Raw genomic sequence first — 26,161 nt, 5'->3', positions numbered from 1 at the left:
TAGTCAGTCATGATGGTGTTTTTCTGAAATGAAAACTTGATTTTGCTCTAATTTGAATGGAATTGGATTCTGCATAGAAATCACATTTCTTTGTTGCTCTCACATTAATGATGTCTGCATCTTTGTTATAGAAACTCATACTGTTGCTTGAAAAAAATCATGAGGCCTAACTTAAGTATTCAGTTTAATTTTTGCTACCTTTGAATTAAAAAGCATGATGTGTTTGATACTATTTTTTAAGTTACTGATGTGTGTATATTTAGTGACCCTGTTTTTGTGGCTAAAGCCTTGGTGCTTTATTTCCATCAAAGCAATTTTGCTTTAATAGGTTATATTTTAGTGAGGTAGCTCTTTATAGAAAAAGCACTCCACCAGAATCATTGAACCAAGTTATCAGTTGATATTTAGTCATCGTTTTTGAATTAAGCTTCTTTTTGGGTAATTATTCATAAAATTACTATCTTTTTCAGAAGAATTAAACTTGCCAGTAGTTAGAAACTTGTGGAATTTAGCATTTATGATTTTATGTGCAAACTGAGATTGCAGTTCTCTCTTGCTAAATTGATCTGTAACTGTCAAAAAGCTTATTACATTATGGTGTTAATATCCAGCACAAAGCACTTAAATGAAATAAATAGCATGTTGTCTTTATCTTCAAAGGCATTATATTGTACTTCTAGCAAGTGCACCAACTGAAAAACAACGCCTAGAATGGTGAGTATAAGATTAGATTTTACAAAACAAAAAACAACAAAAACAAAACTTCAGAATGAATCAGATAGCCACAGCACACAGTAGGAGGTGGAAGTCCTTAAAACAGCACATTTGGTTTTGTTCATAAATGGAGCTTTACTACTTGTAATGGAAGTGTAGGAATTTGGAGATCCATATGTACAATTGTTTTTATTTGCCTTATAGAGATCCATGTATTATTTCTTAACTGTATATTTAAAGTGCTTTGTTTTAGTTTACTGATTTTTTTCTTTAAATATTTGTGGGGTTGTCTTTTGTAACCTTCCTGGCTTGAAATGTGGCTTGATTCTCTTCTTCCAGCAGTTTTCACTTCATTTTTGGGGTAGAACATAAGGCTTTCATTTTATCTATGGGAGTTTAGACAGTTGAACTGCCCTTATATGTGTGTTTTATGATCTTCATATTACAGCTTTACACAAACATACTTGATTTTCTGCATTTTATTTTATTTTTAAAATTAACCAGAATTTTCATTAATAATGAGTGACATTTGTTCAGGGTGGGCTTGGTGGAATCAAAAATCCGAATCCTGGTTGGAAGTTTGGAGAAGAATGAATTTATTACACTGGCTCATGTGAATCCCCAGTCATTTCCAGCACCCAAAGAAAATCCTGACAAGTAAGCAGTCCTCTAATTTAATCCAGTTTCCTCATCCCCTTTTCAACTTTTGCTCATGGAAGTTTTATAGGCAATTTTTATTAACTCAAGTTACTATTCTGTTGATTACATATGGGTCAGACCAAGTTGAAATTTATGGTTTAGGGTTTCCTGATCAGAAACACTGAAGAGAAACACTGTTTTTTTGCAAAAAATCACCCCTGAAATAAGTTGTAATGATGAGGTGCCTATTAACTAATTTGAGTTCAGATTCTGTAGGTCTGCACTTTAGCATTTCTGAACACACGTCCCCTTTTTTGTAGAGTGGTTTTCAGGATAGCTGCTATATCAAACATCGATCTTTGCTTTTTATCTTAATTTTTTGAAAAAGAAAACATGCTTTGATATGACCTTGCAAAAATTTGATTTGTGATAGGTTCTGGAACATTGAGAAGATACGTTATTAAAAGCTGCCTTGCCTTATTCTTTTAAGGATCTTTTTGTAGGTCAATTTCTGGTTTGATTGTTGCTGTGTTATTACCTATATGAAATTCTACTTTGCCTATAACCACTTGGTTTTATTTAGAGGGTGAGGGGAGTTTTAATAGTGAGCTTTTTCAAAAAAATGCAGTAGCATTAAAGATTGAACAATATTAGTGAATGGATCATTTAAGATTGTGCTGTAATGGAATAGCTATTTCTCTGATTCTACAGATTAATTTCCTTTTGCATTCATGTAAAAGAGTTGGCATTTGAGCTTTTTATAAATTTTTTTGTTGCTGCGATCTTAATTATTAAAAGACTGATCCATTCAGTAGATATATCATTAAATGTTGAAAAGTAGCTGAATCACCCATTATTATTATGCTGCGGTCAGATTTCTGTACATGTGGACTTTTCATTTGAGTTTAAAAGTTTAAGGAATGTATGTTAAGGTCTAGTTAAATTTTTATATCTACACTACTTTTCTTTGTTTCAAATTTTTGTAAAACATGTCATTCATTAGTATGAACATAATTTTTCTTTGCAGTGCCTTTGGTACTTAGGATTATCATTAAGAATATTGGCTGTCAGTACATAGATAATGAAGAGTATATTTGTCCTAGGACTCCAGTTTTTTATATAGCAATAGGAATATAGAGGGCAGGTATGGAGGAGGAATTTGAGTTTTGATGCAGTTTGGTTTAGAACTTAGTTTGTTTATATATTTGTCTTCTGAGTATTTCCATGTATCTCAGGTTGTCAACCACATTGATAACTGTTTTCATGAAATCCTGATAAACTATAGTAATACGCTTCTTATTTTACAGGGAAGAATTTCGCACGATGTGGGTGATTGGGTTAGTGTTTAAAAAAACAGAAAACTCTGAAAATCTCAGTGTTGATCTCACCTACGATATTCAGTCTTTCACAGATACAGGTATATCTCTACTTAGATAATCAAAACATGTACTTGCATATTTGAATTTGTCTTCATGTGTACCATAGTGGAATTTGCAATAACTGTTAAAATTACTTGGGAATATTTTACAATGATCATCAAAATTACCTTAATATTTTTGGATTAGTTATTAGTTTCAGTCATGTCTAATATATAAATGATTTTTTTCCTCTTATGGTAGACCTAAAGTTAAATGGTTGAACCACTTTAATTTGCCCACGATTACTTATGAAATTAGAAACCACCTGAATATTTGATTGTCTTAAAAGACTGAATCTGTGTCTGATTGCCTTAATAATCTTGAACCTTAGAAATTTGTGAAGCTAAACTTCGGGTGACATGAGAAAATTTATCCTCTATGTCATTTATAGACTCAAATGTTAATTCATGGGTGGGAAATACAATGATGAAGGCTTCATTTTGGATTGACCTGTACCCTGAGATACAAGGTAGTATGTTTTAACTAAAGACCAGATGGTGGATATAGTTGACAGAAGCTAAGACTCTATGTAGACTCTACGCAAATTTTCAAGGGAATGGTGAATGTACTTAGCGACAACGATGAATGTGCGTCTTCTTTAGGGACTAATTATTTTTTCTTTCGTACATCTCTCCTTTCCATTTAAAAAAATTTTAGTGTGTGTTTTTCTCACCTGTCCACAATAAGGAGTCTTCACCTAAGGACATTCAGACGTAACAGTAAAAGTTTTTTTACCTCCTTGGAGAAGGAGAGACAAAAATCGGTACATTTTTTAAAAATGTCAGTATCATACACTAAATGTAAAGGAGAAATAAAAGGAAAAGAATGTATTTCAGTATGTAAATGCTTAGGTACAGTGACTAGAAGACATACCTAAGTAGGTAATTGCAGCCATATGTAGAATCACTAGCAGTGTGGTAGCTGAATTCCTATGATACAGGTGTTACCTGTTGTGATTCAGAGACCATCAGCAGCATTGCCATTGGTGACATGAATTTTCCTAGAAAATTCAGCTTAAAAATACTTTGTTTTTATGTAAAATTGAGTTGAGTTCTTATTCAAATAATTGATAAAGTAGGTTTTTCATCTTTAGGAATGTAAGTAGGACGTGGTACAGCGCATTGCAAAGAACTGTCCACGTTCAAGGATATTTAGTGTCCCTATCATGTAGTAGCCCTTAACCATTATGACAACAAAAGCACTTATACAGATTTTATAGGATGTGATTTGGAGTGTGAAAACTCCACTTGCTGAACACCAGAGTAGCGGTTTTTTCCAAAGTAAAAATTCTGATGTCAACTTAAACTATTTATGAACTAACAAATCATGTAGAGATATTTAGACTAGAAAATTTGTTTTGGACATTATACCTAATTGAACTGCTTATCAAAGATTGTGCTAATGAACCATCAAGATTTTAAAGCAACTTTCAGATATTTGGGGAAGGAAATATTTAGTTGCCCTGTATCTTGAAACATTTTAATGGAATACTTTGTGGGATTTTCTAATAAAACATATTTAACATGTTGAAAACTCAAAGTTCTTACTCCCGGTCTCCTCTAGCTTCTCTTCAAATCTTCTTGATCTCAGGCAGTGACAGCTGTGTCCTTGTAGTTGCTCAAGCTAGAAGTCTTGCAGTCTTCCTTGAATCCTGTTTTCCCCATACTTGGTATTAATCTATTAAAAAATCCTCCTGTCCCTACTTTCAGAGTATGTTGAGATTTCTGCTACCAATTGCTGTTTATACCCCTAGTCCAAGCCACTTATCACTGGTCTTTTGGATTACTGTCATTTAGTTTTCTTGTTCTGCCTTCAGCTGTTCTTAGTCAGCATCCAAAATGACATTAAGCCAAATCATGTCTCACCTGCTTAAAACCTATAATGGCTACCCATCTCACTCTGGATCAGTCCAGATCTTTACTGTGGTTTGCAAGCCTTTATGGGATCTAGTCGTCTTATTATGTCTCTGACCTCATTTCTTATATTGATAATAAGAAATATATAGACATATATAAAACTTAATAAGTTCAGAATCCTTTATCCATATGTCCTGAGGCCAGTAAGGTAACAAAGTTAGTAAATAATATTCCCAGTGGGGTCTGGAGTGACATTTGGTAGTCAAAGGCCGTAACATTTCTGTAAGATATTTACATAAGGTATAGGTAGAGAGATTAAATAGCTACAAATAGTTCAAATCAGGGTTTGTTGCCAGTTGAGGTTTGGTGCCAGTCTTAGGAAAAACTTCTATTTTGGGGAGCTTTTGGGATTTTACAACTGCAGATAAGGGATTATGGATCTTCTACTTTCCCTTCTCCCCGTGGCCTTTTTGTTGCTCCTCAAACATCCCAGGCATGCTTGGGACCTTTTGCCCTTGATGTTTGCTCTTCCTAGAGTAGATTCCACCAGGTATTCACAGTTTATTTACTCACTTTAATTTGAGTCTTCACTCAATTGTAATCTCAGTTTCCAGGCTGAGCTTCCTGTCGTCTTCCCTACTCAAATTTTTTCTCCATAGCTCTTATCACCGATCTGATATGAAATATATTTTACCTTTTTTTCTGTTGTGTTTCTCCCCTAGAATGTGGACTCTGAAGTTTTTGATCTCTTATTTCCTGCTATATCCCCCACGTCTAGAACATGTGATACAGTATAGGTGCCCAGTGAATCGTTTTATGACTGAGTGAATGAAATTTTCCACTTTGTTGTTTTGCTGTGGTTGTTACATACTCGAGCTAGAATTTTAAATTATACTGGTAGCATATATAAGTATGAATTTAAGAAACCCCTTTTGTCCAGTTCTGTCATTTCTTTTTTTTTTTTTTTTTTTTGGTACGCGGGCCTCTCACTGTTGTGGCCTCTGCCATTGCGGAGCACAGGCTCTGGACGCACAGGCTCAGCGGCCATGGCTCACGGGCCCAGCCACTCCGCGGCATGTGGGATCTTCCCGGACCGGGGCACGAACCCGTGTTCCCTGCATTGGCAGGCGGACTCTCAGCCACTGCGCCACCAGGGAAGCCCTCCAGTTCTGTCATTTCTTAAGGAGTTAACTCTTTTATTACTTCAAGAGTTTTTACACTGGAAGAATTAATATACTATGTGTTCTTATTCATTATGTACACCTGGTGGTAAGAGACACTTGTGAGATAGGTTTTGACCTGATAATTTTATAGATAGGCAGTATTGATGGAAAACGGATCCATACTTTAGAATAGCTTCTCCTGGGTTAGTTTAACTGCCTTTATGAAGATGTTTCTATTTCTTGTAACAATTTCCTAATTGTACAGTTTATAGGCAAGCAATAAACAGCAAGATGTTTGAGGTTGACATGAAAATTGCTGCAATGCATGTAAGAAGAAAGCAACTCCATCAACTACTGCCTAATCATGTGCTTCAGAAAAAGAAAAAGGTAAATTGAGAAAGTACTTTAAAAAGCATTACTAACATAATGTTTTATGTATCCAGCCTATCAATATTTCAGAATTTAGGCTGAGTTAATAAGTCATATTTGAAATAGATCACAGCATTTTGAAAACCTATTACATGGAGAAATTCCATTATGTGAAACCTTGCTCCTAATCAGGTTTCTTGCACACACTTCCTTCAGACTTCAGATTAGTGGCAATGCTTCATATCCTTAATTTATATATATTTATATTCTCTTTTCAATGTCTCTTATTGGTATCCATTTAATAGCCCACATCAGTATGTAATTTCCTTTCCTTTTAAAGGTAAAGAGAGTTAAATTAGGTAATATGTGGATCAAGTAAGTTGTGTGACTTTTTAAATGAAAATCATTTTAGTTTCATAAGGATTATACACGTATATTATTTAAAAATTAAAAGTTATTGGCTATAAGATCACTGACAGTGGTAACCTCAAGTATGATGTTCTGGTGTTGATGCTTCCTGTTGTATAACTTATTAGCCATGATTTTCTTATTTGGACTTTTAAATTTGAAATTGTATTGAAATTTTAGTGCAGAAATAAATAATAAAAATAATATTTTTACTTTAAGTGGTTTCAAAAGTGGCTTATTCTTTATAACTTTAAAAAATTATTTCTTTTATTTATTTATTTTTGGCTGCATTGGGTCTTTGTTGCTCTGCATGGGCTTTCTCTAGTTGTGGTGAGCAAGGGCTGCTCTTTGTTGCGGTGCACGGGTTTCTCATTGCTGTGGCTTCTCTTGTTGCAGAGCACGGGCTCTAGGAGCCTGGGCTTCAGGAGTTGTGGCTCACGGGCTCTGGAGTGCAGGCTCAGTAGTTGTGGCGTATGGGCTTAGTTGCTCCGTGGCATGTGGGATCTTCCCGGACCAGGGCTTGAACCTGAAAAAGTGGCTTATTCTTAAAATGGAATACTTAGATCAGTGAAAATACATGAGTTAGAGATACATATATGAATGTATTGGGTTAAAAAGTACAGATAGGGCTTCCCTGGTGGCGAAGTGGTTGAGAGTCCGCCTGCCGTTGCAGGGGACACGGGTTTGTGCCCCAGTCCGGGAAGTTCCCACATGCCGTGGAGTGGCTAGACCCGTGAGCCATGGCCGCTGAGCCTGCGCGTCCAAAGCCTGTTGCTCCGCAACGGGAGAGGCCACAACAGTGAGAGGCCCGCGTACCGCGGAAAAAAAAAAAAAAGTACAGATAAATATATATCATTTGATACTTTTATATAAAGTTTACAATATATCTTTTAAGATAGAATATGAAATACAAGTATGCATTAGAGCATGAAAACTGCTGCATTCTGTGATGATGGTTCATTATCTGGGGCTGGGATTGGGAGGAGAGGAATGAAGTTAATATAACTTCATAATGTTTTGTTTCTTAAAACATAGAATATATTATGATACAAAAGTAGCTAAATCAAGGGCAAGGATTTTGCAGTAGACTACCTGGTTCAGGTTCAGGTTCCATTGCATCCTAGCTGTGAGACTTTGGCAAGTTGTATTACAAATACCATGTTCTTGATTTGCCTTAAAATCACAATTCTAATTTTACCTACCTCGTTATGTATTTTGTGAGGTTAAAATGAGCCAGTGCCTGTAAGAGGTAGTTTAGATGGGTGCTTGGCACACACTAAATGCTCTTTTCTTTGCACTCTTATTAATAGTTTCCTTTTATTAACTGCTATTTGCAAAGCACTGTACCAGTAAAGAAGATGGGTATTCTATATTTAATGATACAGTAACCTGTAGCTATTGTCTCTATTATAGAAGAAACAGAGTGATTCAAACATTTGCCCAGGGTCATGTACTATGAGATGTGAATTGGACCTAAGTCTGCATGCAAAGAATGTGTGTTTATTTCTCTGTAGTATGTTCTGTCTTTGTCTTTATTAGAAAGTTTGATAGAATATTTATGATTTTGTGGCATTGAAGTCTCTTGTGCCAAACTTGATATAGACACAGAGGCAAAGCAAAGCAGCTTGAAGGTTATGTGTTCAGACGAACCAGTTAAAACCTTCATGTTCACTGATCATCCCCAACACTGGCTTGTTACTTCACAGGTTATTTTTTGATCACCTGGTCAGGCAGGTAACTATGTGAAATGGAGTATAATTTACTCACTGAACAAATTTTTTGTCTGGTGGGGAGAGAGAGTGGTAGCTTTTTGCATAGGAAAGATGCTTATTTTACAATATTAAGAAAACTGGTTTTACAGCTGACTTCATAGACGAAAGGCATTCCTTTCTCTCCTCTCCCTTCTCCCAAATCTCATCTTCCCCATTTGATTAATATTGATTTATGTACACAGGTGGTGTCTCTGTAGTGCTAACTCAAAGATTTAGATTATCTTGTCATTTGGGGAATTGGAGTGTGGGTGTATACATGCACGCACACACACACACACACACACACACACACACACATATGGGGTATGGGTTTTTATTAATAATGCAAATTATTTCCATTAAAATGTTTTTGTAGGTAAGCGAACACTTGAAACTAAAAGTGTTCTGAAAAAAAAAGCTGAAGAGATCAATTTGATGTTATAATAGCATTGATTGCAAAAACAGAAACTTTGGTCAATTTAGAAATCAACTTTTATCCCATAGCACCATTTATAGTTTTTTAGCTTTTGGTTTTTCCTGCACCATGTAGCTGTTTTTGAGTGCTTTGATTTTTAAGAAGCAGGACCAACATTAGGATTTATATGTGGTCATGAAGTTTAGTTTTCAGAAAATTAGTTTTGCTTTTATTCTAACAGGATAGTTAACACTATTAAATGTACCATGTTAAAATCCTAAGTTGCAGATAGAGCACTGGAAATCTCTTGCTTTTGAGAGACTCATACAAATAGCTAGGAGTGGCACTAAATTGTACCTACATGATAGTTTTTTTAGAAATTATACATTTTTATCTTCATTGTAAAACAATTTGAAATCTATAAACAAAAAGTTACTTCTAATCCGACTGGCCAGAGGTACTCATTGTTACTATCGTGTTTTACCATTGACTTTTTTTCTAATATATATGTGAGTGTGTGTATGTATTAATAGTCCTCTGATTTAAGATACATGTGTTTTCATATTAAAGTGCTTTTTAATTTGCAGTGTATTTTACATTCAGTGTGCAGGTTTATTATAGCATTTTTTTCTCGCTTTTTCTCCCACTGAAGAACTGTAGTTAAGTTGAGCATCCTTAGAAGTCAGGAAGTATGTGTGTCCCAGCTCTTCACCTTTTATAGTCAGCATGACACTTCTGATTATCATAAACATATTGATTTGTGCTCTTTAGTAGAAATCATTTATCAGTTAAGTAAAAGATGTTTATGTTTTAAAAGGTCTAGATAAAATAAAGGTATATTTGATTAAATATTTTATTAATTGCAGCATTCAACAGAAGGTGTCAGGTTGACACCTCTGAATGACAGCAGCCTCGACTTGTCTATGGACAGTGATAACAGCATGTCTGTGCCTTCACCTACCAGTGCTATGAAGACCAGTCCATTGAACAGTTCTGGCAGCTCTCAGGGGTAAGGAAAAAGGGAAAGGAAGTGGAGTGACTGTTTAAATAACCCCTCCAGTTTCATATGTTGAAATACCTACTGCCTGTGGTGAACTGTATGGTGTGCTAAGGAGAACCAGACAAGAGGGACAAGATCACGTTTCTGTCCTGGAGATGCTTATTACCTGTGTAGCAGGGGGAAAATATCTATGAAAAATATTAGGGGTCTTCTAAAGAAGGTGAGATTTATGTGGGCTGGTTTTAGTGGAAATTTCTTTTGAAGAATTAAGTGTCTTTTCAGGAACATTTAAAGCAGCTAAACATTTTTATTTCAAAAGAAAAACATGGCCTGTGTTGGCAAAAATTAAAACACAAAAAGCCATATTTAACTTCCATAAATCCTTATAGTGTTATCATTGCAGATTTATTTTTTAATGGATATACTACTGTATTTTCAAAGGGAGCTGTTTATTATAGATTCTGGTGGTACTGCTGTTATTTTAAATTGTGACGGTTATGCCCATCCCTTTGTTCAATGAGTTGACACTTAAACCATGAACACTTTTATGAATGTATGTTATATTTTAATGTTTTGAAAAAAGCAGTTTTAAAAATTGGATTGTTAAAGTATAACCAATGGCAAAGATGAAGGTTGGGATGAATCTTTGGATTCGTATGAAATAGAACATGCCGAGGTGCAGTAGATGATGAATTTAGTTTTATTCTCTTGGACTTTGAATGTGTGATATGTTTTTAGACCAGTCATATGTAACCCGAAGACTTTAGGCATCAACGTGGCCCCTAAATCTTGTAGTTTTAAAACAATTCTTCATTTGTACAGCATTAGCTTCCAGATTTTTATTTTTAATGGTTTCATCATCTTTTTTTTGAGTGAAGCAAAAATTTTAACAAGAATTTTGGGAGTTATATAAAAGCCTTTCTGTACTTTTGAGTTTGTGCACATGAATGTAAAATAGATGTGTATTTGCTCAACAAATACTGAGTATTTATTATGTACTAGCCGCTTTGCTATTTCAGGTTTTCTCCTGAATCTGTGGTTGTTCTCTGACCAGTTCTTCTTTTCTGTTTAATCGTTAGATGTTTGTGCCTTTCGGGGCTCTCTCGTTAGTCCTTTATGCCTTCTTTGTATTATTGGGGGTGTGGCATCACCCACTCTCTTGACCTCATTTACTTCCATATACCAGTGAGCTCCAAAGCTCTGTGGAGCTTTGTGAATGTCACGTATGCACCAAAAATCTAAGTCCTCTAGCTTTGCCCACCTTTTCATGGCATCATCATTCAACAGTTGGGAGTTGAATAAGCTGTAGTTGAAGGAGACTGAATAACCACAGAGGACTTTTCGCTTTTTTCTTTCAGGAGATAATAAAAATGAGATTATTTAAACGCTAATGTATAGGATTTATTTGAGACAGAAAAGTTGAATGGATAGGACAGTGAAGGAGGGGTGATTTGAGTTTCCTGAGATGACAGGAGTGAGTGGGATCCAGAACATTGAAGGAGGGATTGGGTTTTGAGATCCTTTGTTGTTTATATGGGCCACTGGATGGGCTTTTAGGGTTTCATGAACCTTTACGTTTTGTATGCAGAAACTTATTTCTAATTCTCAGACCATTTTCTTCTTTACAGATTTTGATCGTATTTTCTTATACCCCAAATCATTTAAGTCAGTTACCCCAAGTCAAATAAGAACAGATTTTTTTTAGCTGTTCTGTCAAATACGTTAGTCACTAGCCACATGCGGCAGTTTAAACTTAATTAATATTAAATGAAATTAAACATTCCATTTCCCACTAGTTCTGTTTCAAGTGTAGAGTAGCTACATCGATATAGTGGCCACCATATTGGGTAGCGTAGGTATATAGGTCATAGTTATAGGAAGTTCTGTTGACTAGCACTGCTTTAGAATGTTTCTGTGTTTTTGATTGTTGATTATATTTTATGAAATAAAGTTAGTTACTGATGTATATATACGTATGAGAAGTAAAACTAAAGAATCATTTACTTTAGAGAATAACTTCTGCACATACTACATTTTATTATTGAATTTTATACATCTCTCTTTGCTTTTTTCACTTTTTAATTTTTTCCCCGTTTTTAGCAGAAACAGTCCTGCTCCAGCTGTAACAGCAGCATCTGTGACCAACATACAGGCTACTGAAGTTTCTGTGCCACAAGTAAATTCCAGTGAAAGCTCAGGGGGTAAGGAGATTGACAGATTTGAAAATACTTGCATTATATTTGGTTTTCGCCTTCATTTTGAAAGATGGCTTCGTTAGTTAAGTAGCTTGAATTCAGTTTTTTAATACCATTTTATTATTTACCTGTAAACTTATGAATAAAATAAAAAAGCTTTACTTGTAACTTGATGTTGATATGATTTAACTTTTATGTATTTATGTACTTACTACTTAGGTACATCGAGTGAAAGCATTCCTCAAACTGCCACACAACCAGCCATTTCGTCACCACCAAAGCCTACGGTCTCCAGAGTTGTTTCTTCAACACGTCTGGTAAACCCACCACCAAGACCTTCAGGAAATGCAGCAACAAAGACACCTAATCCTATAGTAGGAGTCAAGAGGACATCCTCACCTCATAAAGAGGAGAGTCCCAAGAAAACCAAAACAGAAGAGGTATCTATATGTTAGTTAGCCATGGGAATACCACCTTACCTGTTTTAAAATCCAGTGGAAGAAAACCTTTGTGAGCCCAAGTTGAGAGGCAGCATGGAGGAAAGCTTTTAGATTATTTTTAGGTAGTGCTTTAGTGCCAGAGTTCTTTTCACCCTTTTCTACTCTTTTCAGTGTCTAACTCTTTCATAAAGCTGTGTTTCTTGTTTAAATTTCTGTAGCATGTCTAGGCTGTAACACAACTTAGCATGGATTTACATCTCATCTTAATTTATTATTCTCTCATAACTGTATGTTTCATGTGTACCAATTCTTTGGTGGCCCCTTTGGACACAGTTTTCTGCTTCTTTGATCCAGGTGGAGTTTTGGAGCCTCTACACTGTACTTGATATTACGGGGTCACTGAATATGAGAGGTTCTCAGGGAATTCTTATTGAATGACTGACCATAAGCTGCGAAGTCAGATTAGTTTTGGTACCTTGAATGATTGTGTCCTCCAGCCCTTCAGGAAATTTTCTAACAATACTTCCACTTTTTATAGTGGCTGGTTTACCTTGTCAAAGTCTCAGATAGTTTTAGGAAAACCATTAAAAGTGTACACTGATTTTGATGTTTGTGTTAAAATAGAAGTAGCCTTATAACACACTTTCATTGTTCCCTGGAGTCACTCTCATTGTGTTTTTCTATTAATTAAACTTTCACCATTGTCCAAGAGATGATAGCCCAAAAAACACCAATTTTGTTGTGATTTTTGGTTGATAATTTTTTATTTAGGAATTTGTGCATTACACGAAGGTTTCTTTAGAATGGTGGAAAAAACTAGGTATCTTATGCAGTGTTTTGATTTTTAATAGTGAAAGATTATTGTCTTTATAAGTATTACTCCTAGCTTATTCTGAATCCTTTTGTTTTACATTTTTGGAAACAGTCACTGTTAACTACACATGAATAATTTAATGAATTTTGTCACTCTGATGATGCTAAATGCAAATGAAAAATGGGCATAGTATATCATATCTTACACCGTGTATTCTGAAATACATTTGTCTCTGTAATTATCTCTTAAGGCAGTGATTTTCAACCTCAGTTGTACATCAGAATTAGTTTTTCAGGGTTTGTTGTTTTGTTTTTCTTTTGTTTTTGTTTTTGCTTTTTGTTTTTTGCGGTACACGGGCCTCTCACTGTTGTGGCCTCTCCCGTTGCGGAGCACAGGCTCCGGACGCGCAGGCCCAGCGGCCGTGGCTCACGGGCCCAGCCGCTCCGCGGCATGTGAGATCTTCCCTGACCGGGGCACGAACCCGTGTCCCTTGCATTGGCAGGTGGATTCTCAACCACTGCACCACCAGGGAAGCCCTTGTTTTTGTTTTATAAAATACAGATTTTAGGGCCTCCTCCAGATACACTGAATCAGACTCTCCAGGCCTAGTAATCTTTTATTAAAAGCCCCCATTCTACATGATTGTGTTGTACAGCAACCTAAGAATGTAGTTTTGGTGTAATGCCACTTTCTGTTTATTGATATTTGTTGGGAGTTGTCAGAGCATTTCAGAATTCACATTTCTTTTTGCCTTAGTAAGGTATATGTAAGCATAACTCTAGATACCTGTCATTCTGTTTCCTTAATGTTAATGGCTTCATTCCTTACCCTGTGAGAGTTCCAAAATATATATCAGTACAATGCTTATAATTTCGTTAGCACTTACCTTGGTAGAAAACACTCATGTTTCATGTCTAGTTTAGAGAGGCAATAGGAATATAGGATTTTTTAATTTAGTACAGAAAAATTTAAATATACACAAGAGAATCATTTCATGTACCCATGTACCCATCATGCAATTTCAGGTGTAGTGAATTCAGCCACTATACCCTTAATTATTTTTCCTTTCCATTTTCCCTGTACTTGCATTATTTAGATGCAAAATCCAGACTTCAGTCATATCATTTCCTTAGTATTTTTAAAATCGTGTATCTAAAAGATAATAATTACAAAGAGAAAAGAATAAACAAAGTAAACCCACCTAAAAAAGTGAACAATTCATTAATATCAAATATCTAGTCAGGGCTCAAATGTCCCTGATTATGTCATTGCTTTTTTTTTTTTAATAGTTTTTATTTGTTCAAATCTGTAAGTAAATTAAGATCCTTGATTCATGTTTCTTAAGTATCTTTAAAAATACAGGTTCATCACTCCCCGCCCCCTGCCCCCAGCAATCTTCTGTGCTATGTATTTTCTCACAGTTTGAGTCCTGCTTATGGCAGCTCCATGGTTGACTAACAAAAATAGCATTTTAAGATATGTAAGGGATCTTAGGACTTTAGGTTATCTCATAGACTAATCTCGTTTCCCAGAAGAACTGGAGGTTCAATAGCTTTCCTGTTTACAAAGCTAATTAAAGTCAGAGCCAGGATTAGAACCCAGGCCTAAATCTCATGGTGCTAAAGCTGAAGAAGATATTACAAATATTCTGATTTTGAAGGTCTCCTACTGGGTCGTTCATTCTCCGTTAATGAGTATTTGGTATTAGAAATTCTAGTAAACCAGAAAGAAACACTGGTCCTACTCAATTAATAATATACTAACATGTATACAGATAGGAGAGTTTCAGGTATTGTCAACTACTTTAGTTCTACTTAATTTTTATCACATACTAAAGCTTTTCAAATACATATAGATGGTAGAAATGTAAAATAAAAATAGAAAAAAAGTTTGCCTTGTCACCTGAATTATATGGCTAAATGATGTTATATGTATATATATATATTTAAAGTTATGGAATATTTCAAACATGTACAAAATTGTAATGAACAAGTTATATTTACATCACTTAGCTTTAATGGTTAACAACTCAAGGCCAGTCTTCTTTCATCTGTAAATCTATTCCCTTTCCCATTGTTATGAAGCAAATCCCAGGCATGTCATTTCAACCATAAATATTTCAAAAACACATCTACAGTATATTATCACCATATATATTTGTGTGTGATATATATATCGGTACCTATACTGATCGGTGTATGTATACACCGATCAGTATAGGTACCGATACTAATAATGATTGCATAGTGTCACATATCCAGTCGGTACTGAAATTTGCCCAGTTGTAACTTACGTTACTATTTTTTAAGTTTGTATGTTTGCAGGATACAAATAAAGTTCTTATGGGAATTGGTTGATATTGGTGTTAAATCTTTTCTACTCTGTAGGTTAGCCGTGGTTTCTATGTCTTGTTTTAAAGCCACATTTAAAATTAAATTTTAGTTCTACCTAGTAAAGAGAGCAGAGAAATTAGTGCCGAAATTGTTTTTCTTAAGAAAGTGATGTTTATTGCAAGTCACTGCAGGAATGGGAAAGTATAACCATTTTTGGTTTCCCATTTTCCCTCTTTACCAAAAAAATACGTTGTTTGTTTTAAACAGCATTATAATAAATCAAAAAAATAAGACCTGAGGAGAACATTTTTCAGACCTCCTTCAGGATGTTAATAAGACATACTAAGCCAGGGGGATTCTGTGGTTAAGTTTAGGAAAGTTAAAAGATTCTTTCTAGAACTTCTCAGAACCTTTTATGTGCTAATGTGTGTGCATCTCCCAGAAAGCGGGTGATAGTATTCCAAGTTCCTAAGTTGTTTGATTAAGGAACTCTGTTTTTTCTCTTCCTTACAAAAAATATTTTATGAACTTAGTGGTTTGGGGAATATACTTCAGGTGGTGATGATCAACAATAACAGTTTTCCTCGTGTTCTTTTTTAAAATTTTGGTAGAAACTGAAGCCAAATTGGTTAAAATGAAAAAAAAAATTTAAGTGAACCTATTTTAAGGACATACTTGATCGATCTTACAGGTTAATTATTTTTATACTTTAAAAAATTTTATAAATTAAAGCATTGATTGGCAAATAATCTAAATTTTCATTTTAGAGAATAAAGCTTTTTTTTTTAAAAACAGGATGAAACAAGTGAAGATGCTAACTGTCTTGCTTTGAGTGGACATGATAAAACAGAAACAAAGGTATACTAATTTAGCCTTGGAATACATACACAATTAAGAGTACAGAGATGTGATAGAAATGTCTATAACATTGCACTGTATTTCGTTCTATAGGTTTTAGGTTTTCAGTATTGTTTTTAGAGAAGTGTTTGTCCCTTTTTAGTGTTAATTTGTAGCACTGAAATTTAATTCCTCAAGTGTATGAGGTCCTACTAGATGCGGGGTTATCTGGTGGATACCAAATGGAATAGAGTGATGAGTGAGATGTTCCTGTTTTCAATGGAACTTATATTTAAGTAGAGAAGATAAGGGGTAGAAGTGGTTAATTACGTTATCAGAGAAAAAGTAATTGAGGATGGTAGGGGTGGTGAGAGGCAAGACTGCAGAATTAGTAAAGGCTTCATAGAAGGAAGACATAGGATTTGGGGTAGTCCTTGAAGGATACAGAGGATTTGGGGTAGGACAGGATGAGAAGTTCATCTCACTATTGGGGTAAGAGTGTGGTATGTTTAGAGAACCAGTTTTTGGCACACAGTTCTGGCTAGAAGCTGTGGCGCAAGGGGCTTGAATCAAGGTAAATGGGGTAGGAAAGATTGGTTTAGCCAACGTATTAGACTTTGAACGTCATTTTTTCAGAAACTGAAATGTACTGAAGACTTCTAACTTTTTTGTCCTTGTAGAAAAACTGGAAATCTTCCTCCTTTCCCCAAATTATCCTGATTTCCATGATAGATATTTTAGCAAGTATTCTTTTGGTGTCTTTATAGATTTTGTGTGTGCATATATATACCAGTGCGTTTTGCTTTCAAATCTTTATTCACTCTGTAAACCAAGAAAAATTGTTCATGCCATTGAATAATCGACAAATATTACTAATAGCTGCATGGAATGCTGTCTTAAGGCTGTTACCATATTTTATTCAACCAGTTCCCTATTGTTAGCAGTTGTTTCTGTTAAAAAAGGAAGTTGCCCTTTTCTACTGTAATGTTGGCTGTAGCTAAATACCTGCCATCCATTTATGTTTATTTTATTAGGATAAATTAATGAAAGAGGAATTACTGGGACAAATAGATGCTTTTAAAACTTAATATGTATTGCTAAGTTGTGCTTCAGAGAGACTGCAGTCTTCCATTTCTAGTACACTGTTTACCCTTTTCAATTTCATAGGAGAAATTTGGTATTTCATTGTATTATTATTATATAGTTTTATAGAAATTCAAATTTTTGTATGTTTATTTTCATTTGTGTGTGTGTGTATATGTATTATTTTGGGGCACTGCTTTAAAAAAGGTTAGAGCAGTGGAATGACAACAGTTCACCCTGTATTTTCTGATGATTCTTAGAGTAGAATCAGTGCATTGGTTATTGAGAAGGGCAAGAGAAACCAAAAGGAAGGAGGAATGTTTTAGAGACATTTTCTACTTTTAATTAAAGGCCTGGGAGCCGTTTTTGTGCTTCTGGGTAGTTTCATTTAATAATACTGAATGAGTTTTATTTTTTTCACATAGCTAAAGCTGAGCTTGGGTTTATATTCTGTTAATTATTGTCTGGGCAACGTTTTATAATATGCATGTACGTGTCTTTAATTAGTGCTTGTTTACAATGTCCAAGTTGGAGTTGGTTGGAAGAGTCATGAGATATTTTGACCATGCCTTATAAGGTTTAAGTAGGCAGATAGACATTTATGTGTATCTGAAATGGTTAAGTAACCTACAAGGCTTTTTTTGATGATTAACCCTTTGATGATGATAGATGATTTTGTAATGTAGTCACGTCTTTCTCTTGATCCCTCCTGTCTTCTAATTTGTCTTTTTTATTAGCCACCAAACCCAGTTATGTTCTTTTATCCTTTTTTAAGTCTCTTTCCTCCCCCGTCCTCTTTGTCTCACAGGAACAACTTGATACAGAGACAAGTACAACTCAATCAGAAACCATTCAGACAGCGGCTTCCCTGTTGGCCTCTCAGGTACTAAGTGCAAAAAGCAAGGAGAATTTTATAAATGTTGTTAAGATTAGTGTTGTATAATGAATTAAAATGAGCATATCCATAAGTTGAATAAAGTTATCTTTGTGAAAGTAATTGCCAGCCTGCAGATGTATTTATTGTATTCAGAGGTAGAGCACTGGATATGATGGGACCGTTCTTCCGCACTGTCAGGATGCTAACTCCTCCCCTTACATGCTGTTTGATATTGCAGATCATTTAAATTGTCACTGCACAATGTGTAGTCTTCACGTAGAGGTTTTGTTCATAGGTCAGAGAGTGAAATTTAAGTTAGAACTTAAAACCATTCTTCATGGATTTTTAAAAAAATACCTTTTAATTTTCAAAATGTGCTTCTGCCTCACTTTTCACCTCCGATTTTCAATTATTAATTTAGTGTAATCCATAGTTCTTTAAAATTATTTTTTCATTTGTCCTAGAAATTCTACTTGTGACAGTCCCTTGCATACAGTAGGCACCTGGACTCTTTTCATTGATTTGTGAACCTTCATTTTGTTTGTGAAATAATTGTTTTCTTCTTGAATCCTTTCAAATTAAATACACTCCAAAGTCTAGGTCAAACTCTGACATAAAGGAAATATTTTCTTTAAGTAGACATTAGACTGGTTACAAAATAACTGCGATGACAACTGCCGCCCAGTGATGCTGCTGAACTGATGATACAGTGCTGCTGTGCTGCTTTGTGGTTCAGAGTTATTTTAATGTGATCATTTTACAACATGTTTTTGCTGGCTGTTAACATTCATAGTCCCTAGTGATATAAATATTATGACTACTTTCTGAAATGTCTTTTATTTTCATAGCCTTTACCAAATAAAAATTTTGTGGGGTGGAGTAACTCCCAACAACATTGGGAAGTGTTGTGCTTGATACTGATACATGGACAAACTTGTTTGTCAAACTTAAGTTCTGTGGTTATAATTGCATGCCTTTTGGTTTGCCACATTAATCTCTAGGGAACTATTTTCATAGTTTGTCTTATTGACTTCATCACTATCATGATTCGTACCCGTGGGTGTTTGCCTTTTAGATATTTTTATAAGGAATTAGAATTTTCTTTCTAATGAAAAGATCCCTAGAGCCATTGAGAGAAAAATCACCCAGTTATATAATATAAAAGGAATGATTATATTGATTTTAAAAGTTTTTAAAAAATGCATCCCTATATTTGGTGATATAAGGGTCATATTTATTTCTGGGGAGGTGATTATAATATTGTGACTGTGTCTAACAGTGAATCCTTGTTTTGAGATAAACTTGAAATATTTACAGATGAAATGATAGGATCTCTGGGATTTGCTTCAGAATAATCTGGGAGTGAAGGTGTGAGGACTGTGGATTGGCTTTGATTTGACAGTTGATGAAGTTGGATAATGAATACATAGATGTTCGTTATATAATGCTCTTATTTTTGTGTATGTTTGGAATTTTCCATAATAAAACACTTAAAAATGCCATCTCTATGTTTTTGGATGTTAAAGAAGGCTTTGTGATATAATTGTTTTTAACATAATAAAACCTCCCTAAACTTTGAATAATCAAATTATTGCTCAGTTGTGTAGATTTAATTTTTAATTTACAGGGTCAGAAAATAATACATTCCCTACTGTTAACTGCTACTGCTGCTCCTGTGTGTAAGGTGAACTTTAAGTATTCTCCCACATGGGGGTGCTCCGATGCCAGTTAATATTACAGCTGTTAGTGTTATTACAAGTAAACGTAACTTAACATGAACTTAATAAGTATATTATAGGTGGTTGTTGGAGGAGTGTGTTTATTAAAGCTGTATTTGAAATTAGTTTTTGTATATTGCTAAAATATTACTAAAATATTGCTACTTACTTGAAAATTTCTACAAGTGTTAGAACAAACAATTTCATAGTAATAGGCATGTTTATTTACACTCCATTTTGAAAACATTTTGGAGTGTTTTTCTTTAAATTTTTAATAGTTATGTTAAGGTCCTATCTATTTCTTAGGAAGTAAAGCAGTGGGAAGTAAATCTCATTGTTAAGTTATAGTACTTTGAACAATGTTGTGTTCTTTGCTTTTATTCTCAGAAAACATCCAGTACAGACCTTTCTGATATCCCTGCTCTCCCTGCAAATCCTATTCCTGTTATCAAGAATTCAATAAAACTGAGATTGAATCGGTAAAAACAACCTCAGGGGTCCATAAACAATATCTGCCAACTCAACCTGTTGTCTTCAAATGCTAAGAAAGGAGAATGGAGGGTACAAGACTAGACACGACTGAAAATGGATTTAGGTTTTTTTTGTGACCTCCCTTACTGGGCTAATCAGCACTTGATCGGAAGTCCAGGTTAGTATGTGAAGCCAGGAGTACTATTATTATTGTGTTAGCAACAGTTACATTAACTATTTCAAAAAATTACTGCCTTTAAAAAAAAAAAAAAAACCTCAAGCTATATTTGTATTCATAATTGACATCTGGACTGGGTTTATGTTTGCTGCATTGTTTGGAAAATTTGCAATACAAACTGGCATAAGAATTCCTTATTGTGATGATGCACTTTTATGTATTTTTTTTTATTAGAAAGTAGAACTAATTTTAGATTTTCAGCTTGATGGATTTTCACTTTTTCCTGAAGAATTTCCTTTACCATTAGTCTTCAAATTGGATGCCACTGTGCAGTGGTGTACTGTTATACTTCAGAGAAAGGATAAGAGTACATCTATGAGGTAGCTGTAACCTTTAAAAATGAAATGTCGACTCTAGGGTATATATTTGACATTGAAAGAATAATTAGGAGATACTTCGTTTTGATGGGGGTCATGATTAAGAAATGCTATATTGGTTTTATTTATAGAATTGTTTAGAGTGCATACAAATCAGCGATCAGCCAACGAATATTTTTCTTTGAGCTTGTTAAAGCTCCATATTCTTTTGCCTTCAGTATCTTGTCTTTGAAACAAAGGTTTCGCTCCCTCCCCATTCTTTTTCTTTTCCCCTTTCTGCTTGTATGTATAAGGTAGGACTTCTTTCATAAAAAACAAAATGCCAGTATTTTCTTAAGCCATGGTGTGAAACCAGTGACCCTGTGGCCACATGGCACAGAACACTAAATTTTGGTCCCATGGCTGAAATTCTAGGGTGACTAAAAATAATGCCTGTGAAACATGATATCTATCTTGGACGGCCATTTGATCTCTAAATATGAGGAATTTTGTACACTCCACAGAACTCCTGACTATAGTAAAGTTGATTTTCAATTTTAAACATGTGGGCAAAAAGGCATTTTCTCCAAGAATTTTAAACAAATTTTTATTTTTAAATGGTTGACCAAAATTTGTCAGTAAATTTTACATGTAGAAACATTTAAAAATCATTTCTAGCAAGCACTTGACATCTAGTCAGCTCTCTATTCCTTTTTTCGTTTTGTTTTATCCTATCAATAAATAATTCCACATAATTAAGCAGCAGAGCATTCATCTTTACAGGATATGAGGGATGCCAGATGTTGATAAGCTTAGTTATTCTTTCTTAATCTGGACAAAGCAAATCTAACAGATTTTTCTGATGAGCATGTTTTATGAATCCTCCATTGTGCTCCATTCTATCACACGTGCATTTTTCATGTTAAACTGCAATTACTTAAACTCTTCCCCTATCCTTCTAAATTAATTTTCCGAAGTTGGAGTGTAGTCTTTTCCCCCTTAGGCTATGCATTAATTGAGGCTTTCTTTTCACCATACTTTGTAATGTCTAGTATACAGTATTTCTACTTCCCACATCTTTGCTCTGCACAGTCACCTTGCCCTTCCTCCTACCACCGAAGAAGAAAAGATGGTCAGACTAACAGGTGAAGTCTACAAGGTGTCTGTGTGTTCTGTGTAGCTTCAGAGTTAGATTGAAATTGCCAGGCACAGATTTAGTCTTGTCATTTTGTTTACACATTGGGGAAAAAGAATTCAGTTTATTAAATGTTTCATGTAACTGAACCCAAGTTTTGCCAAGCTGGGAACTTGGACCTTTTCTGTGTAGTGACTTTTTAATTCTAGTTTTCATAACTTGGAGATCAGACTGTTGCTTTCGCATGATGTACGTAGTGTCTCATGACTGGAGTTTGCTTTGTTTTATAGTATCTGTACTCCTTGTATTTTTCAAGAGCTATTTTGTAAACAGATGATGTATTTCTCCATTGAAAACACAATAAAAAAAAAAAAACAGCACAATCCCACAGTTGGCTGGTTTCTTTTGACTGTTTTTGGTTTTTTCAGTGATATTATTATTTCTACTTGTAAGTTATAGCTCTAAGTGAAGATTTGGGAAAGAATTTACTTTGGTTACATTTAGAAAAGATCTATATCTGGTTAATTGTGCCGTTAGCAGCAGCCTAGTGTTAATTGATATCTCACATAATCAGGTATTTGTTTTTCATATAATTGATCATTAGGGAGGAAAACATGAATGTAGTACTTAATAATTAACTTTTAACTGACCCACTCTTCAAAATATTTATTCTGTTTATATAGACACTGTATCTTTTCTTTGTATTTATTCCATGCATGTAGACAGTGTACTGTTGATATGCTTCCTTTTCAGAGCTGGTGGTTTTCAAAGCAGTTGGTGCTTTATCTCCAATGTCAGCAGGTGGCACTGTTGTTTTTCAGTGAATTTAGGATCCTCTGTTTCTCATTTTACTAAACGCAAATCAGATTCTACATTTCTTAAACCCTTAAATGGTCAACATACTTAACTGTGGGTTAGCAGGGTTAGGAATGAACTGCTCTGTATGCATGTGATGGCCAGCTTTTGAGTATGGTTATCTTAAATGCTTTGAATGGAGGGATGGACCTCCTTATGTTAGGTTATTTCAAGGGACATGCAATTGTGCATATTTTCATTCCTGAAATTCCAAATTCTAATACCTTTAGTATATGTAAAAATATATGACAGCAATGCAGAATAACCTTTTATTAAAATAACACTTAACTTTTGGGACTATTCAGTAAGAGGGAAAATATTGTAAAAATTACCCTCGATGCCATTGTTAACACCTACAGGATAGAGCTTGCCATACTTCCTCTACTTTGACAGACACCTAAACATGGGGATGAATATCACAGCTTTCTGAGTTCTATCACCCACATAGACTTTCGGCATTTCATGGTTCTTGCTGAATTAGTAAAATGATAATTGAAAGTTGTGTTTTGTGGCTTTGGGTATATTCTGGAATACAGTTTGTATTTTTCTAATTAACACCTCTTTTTTTCTCCACACAGAAAATGTTTTAGAGCTCTGCGTAGTATTAATTCTGGCTGCACTCAAGGTGGCGATAAATGATCAGCAGCTCCAAATAGTAATTGATATATGAAAGGATAAATCATTAACACACACAAACTCGTAGACCAAGCCCTGAAAATATTAACTGTTAGTGCACTTCAGTGCATTCAAACAAAAAGATAAACTGTTTACCTAAAATGGCATTGAACAATCCTTCGGTTATACTTTTGCCTATTTTAATTCTAATAAAAGAAGAGTACAAGGAAAGTTAGTTACCTTTTAGCCTGAATTGTATGTTTTGCTTTTTTAAAAAAATTCTCCACTCTGTTTCTTTTCTGTTAGCTTTTCTTCAAACCAAACTCACAAATGGATGCTGTCTCAGTGCAGACCTGAACTTGGCAAGTGAAATACTAAGCGTGTTCTATAATAAACACGACCTTCAGTCATATAGAGAGAAGTGGTCTGTTTAATTCTGTGTGATATGTTTCTCATTTGTAGAATCAGTTTATTCATCCTTTCTCCGTACTCATCAGTTTAAAAATTCTTGTGACATTTTATATAGCTTTATTGGCGCCAAGAAAGATGGCATCAATATTTCTGAGCCATGTATTTTGGAAGTGATCGTATGTACTTAATTCTAGAAGTGATTTCATATACTTGGGAAGTCATTTAAACTTCTGCTTTTCTTCCTTAGAGACATGCTTTTGTCTTAATGTTCTGGGAACATCATTGCAGCTGATCAAACCATACACATATTTGTTGAAAAGGATTGAACTTTAAGTGCATTGTTCCTTTCCTCACCGCCTCCCAGTTCACAGGACTTTCCTTGAAAGGGTAGAATTGAGGCTGTACTCAAGTTCACATTTCAGAAAGCTCACATTGTTTCGTGAAGGGTTGTGACTGTAATTGTACTTTATTCTCCAGTTATCACCTTTTTAAATACTTCACGTTTTCAGATAGCTAAAAATCATATCTACAAAGGGCATAGTATTGTTTAGGGTTTATAGAGTTTAACCACCTGATATTTAAAATGTTAATGTTGAAAATATTCTTACTTTAACATAATGTAAATAAGACACTTTTTTCCTGTTTTGAGTATCTTTAAATTTCACTAGTAGGTGAAATGAAGAACAGAACAGTCTGTGTGTGTGCTCCAATCAAAGCTTTATAGTTTTTGCTATGATATTTCTAAGGTAAAGGATAATGCCTTTAATCAAAAATAGTCTCCTCCTTGCCACCCAGCTTAGAGTTTTTGTTTAAGTGTTGTTTTTGTTTTTTAGTGGGGAGAATGGATTTATGCTAAACCCTCCACAGTCCATCTTATGGGTTCCAGCATTGACCAGGGAAAGCCTAAGGGTGTGTTGGTTTTGTTTCACATTGTAGAATAAACTGAGGTCTAGAAGCCCCAGAGCTGATTGACCCTGGCCTTCAACTTAACACTACCACTTTGATCATAGCAGGTCCTTTTCCACCTGAGCACAGACATCACAGCCCTCAGATAGTTTACCTAAGACGCACTACAGCAAAATGCATTATTTAGAACAGTGTAAATTCAGTTGTATAGTATCAGAATCTTGAAAAACATAAAAATTTGTTTTACTTATAGATACGGAATATTTTTCAAACAATCACATCAATAGATTGAAATACAAAACAGATTAAAGGGAAACCCATTAAAGGTAAATTCTGCCCTATGGTGGGTTTAAGTCTTGGGCTGAGTGTAATGTAATTAACAGTTGCAATGATAAAGTATCACTCTAAGTACCGTGCATCTCAGTATTTGGAACTATCTAGACAGTATACTCAGTTTTTACTTCACTTGGATGTTTTAAATTTCATATTAGTCATGTGATTATGACCCAATTAAAAAAAATATTTAAGTCCCTTACAAATTCTTTGCAAGCTTTTTAGAAGCCATTTCCTTTCATTATTTTGTAAGATGCTATTTTTTGACCAACAGATTTCAATCCGAAAATATGTGTTTTGAATAATTCAAAATTTCAGTTTTATGGGTTTCAGGTCATTGTAGACATTTATCTCAGCCTTGTGTGTTTTCTAATGTCATATAGTCCTTAAAGATATTTTCAGGGGATATGATACATTTTATGGAAATGCAAAATAATACAGTCATCTCTGGAGAGTAAAATGATCTTGTTCCACTGCTGTGCCCCTCTCCAGTCGCCACGCACACACACGTGTGAATATTTGGGTTCTTTTCAGATTTTAGGCGTAAGAAAGTGGGTAGATGTGTTTTAGTATAAGAATGTAAAATGTCCCAGCCTTGTGCTTGTTCCTCGTGGAGGCTGTCTCTCCCTCGGCAGAACAGCCCCTACACGCTTTCACACTGTGTGGGACCTGGCGCTGTGCGCTTTCCAGAAGTCTGGCATGAAAATTGCTCCTTGTTTGCGTTTTCTGACTGCAGCGGAGCTGTTAATAAAGAGATTGATGATAAAGTTGTGGAAAGGAGACAGTTGGGCAGAACTGCTCCCCGTGAGTGACAGAGGGCACGATCTGCCTTCACAGTCGAGAAAGCCGCCCCCAGCAGAGAGCCGGCCAT

General features: G+C 34.9%; 1 protein-coding gene across 9 annotated transcripts in view; it reads left to right on the top strand.

Annotated features, from left to right (window-relative positions):
• The window catches only part of PAPOLA (poly(A) polymerase alpha), a 57,381-nt gene extending 34,828 nt beyond the window's left edge, over positions 1–22,553 (top strand). For 4 of the 9 annotated variants that reach the window (XM_073800073.1, XM_033850656.2, XM_019952615.3 and 1 more), the window contains 10 exons: positions 661–714; positions 1,252–1,371; positions 2,661–2,770; positions 6,056–6,177; positions 9,600–9,742; positions 11,834–11,934; positions 12,148–12,368; positions 16,311–16,373; positions 18,244–18,318; positions 20,418–22,553. In XM_073800073.1, coding sequence (XP_073656174.1) covers positions 661–714; positions 1,252–1,371; positions 2,661–2,770; positions 6,056–6,177; positions 9,600–9,742; positions 11,834–11,934; positions 12,148–12,368; positions 16,311–16,373; positions 18,244–18,318; positions 20,418–20,513 — 1,105 coding nt within the window. In that variant the 3' untranslated portion in view covers positions 20,514–22,553. The remainder of the gene's footprint in view (positions 1–660; positions 715–1,251; positions 1,372–2,660; positions 2,771–6,055; positions 6,178–9,599; positions 9,743–11,833; positions 11,935–12,147; positions 12,369–16,310; positions 16,374–18,243; positions 18,319–20,417) is intronic. The other 5 variants (XM_033850650.2, XM_033850652.2, XM_019952632.3 and 2 more) reach the window with 5 other exon arrangements.
• The last annotated feature ends 3,608 nt before the right edge of the window (positions 22,554–26,161 follow it).

Source organism: Tursiops truncatus, chromosome 2 (assembly GCF_011762595.2).
Source record: "Tursiops truncatus isolate mTurTru1 chromosome 2, mTurTru1.mat.Y, whole genome shotgun sequence".
NCBI lineage: Eukaryota > Metazoa > Chordata > Mammalia > Artiodactyla > Delphinidae > Tursiops > Tursiops truncatus.
Note: the sequence above shows the minus strand (reverse complement) of the source record. Positions and strands in the feature narration are given on the sequence as shown.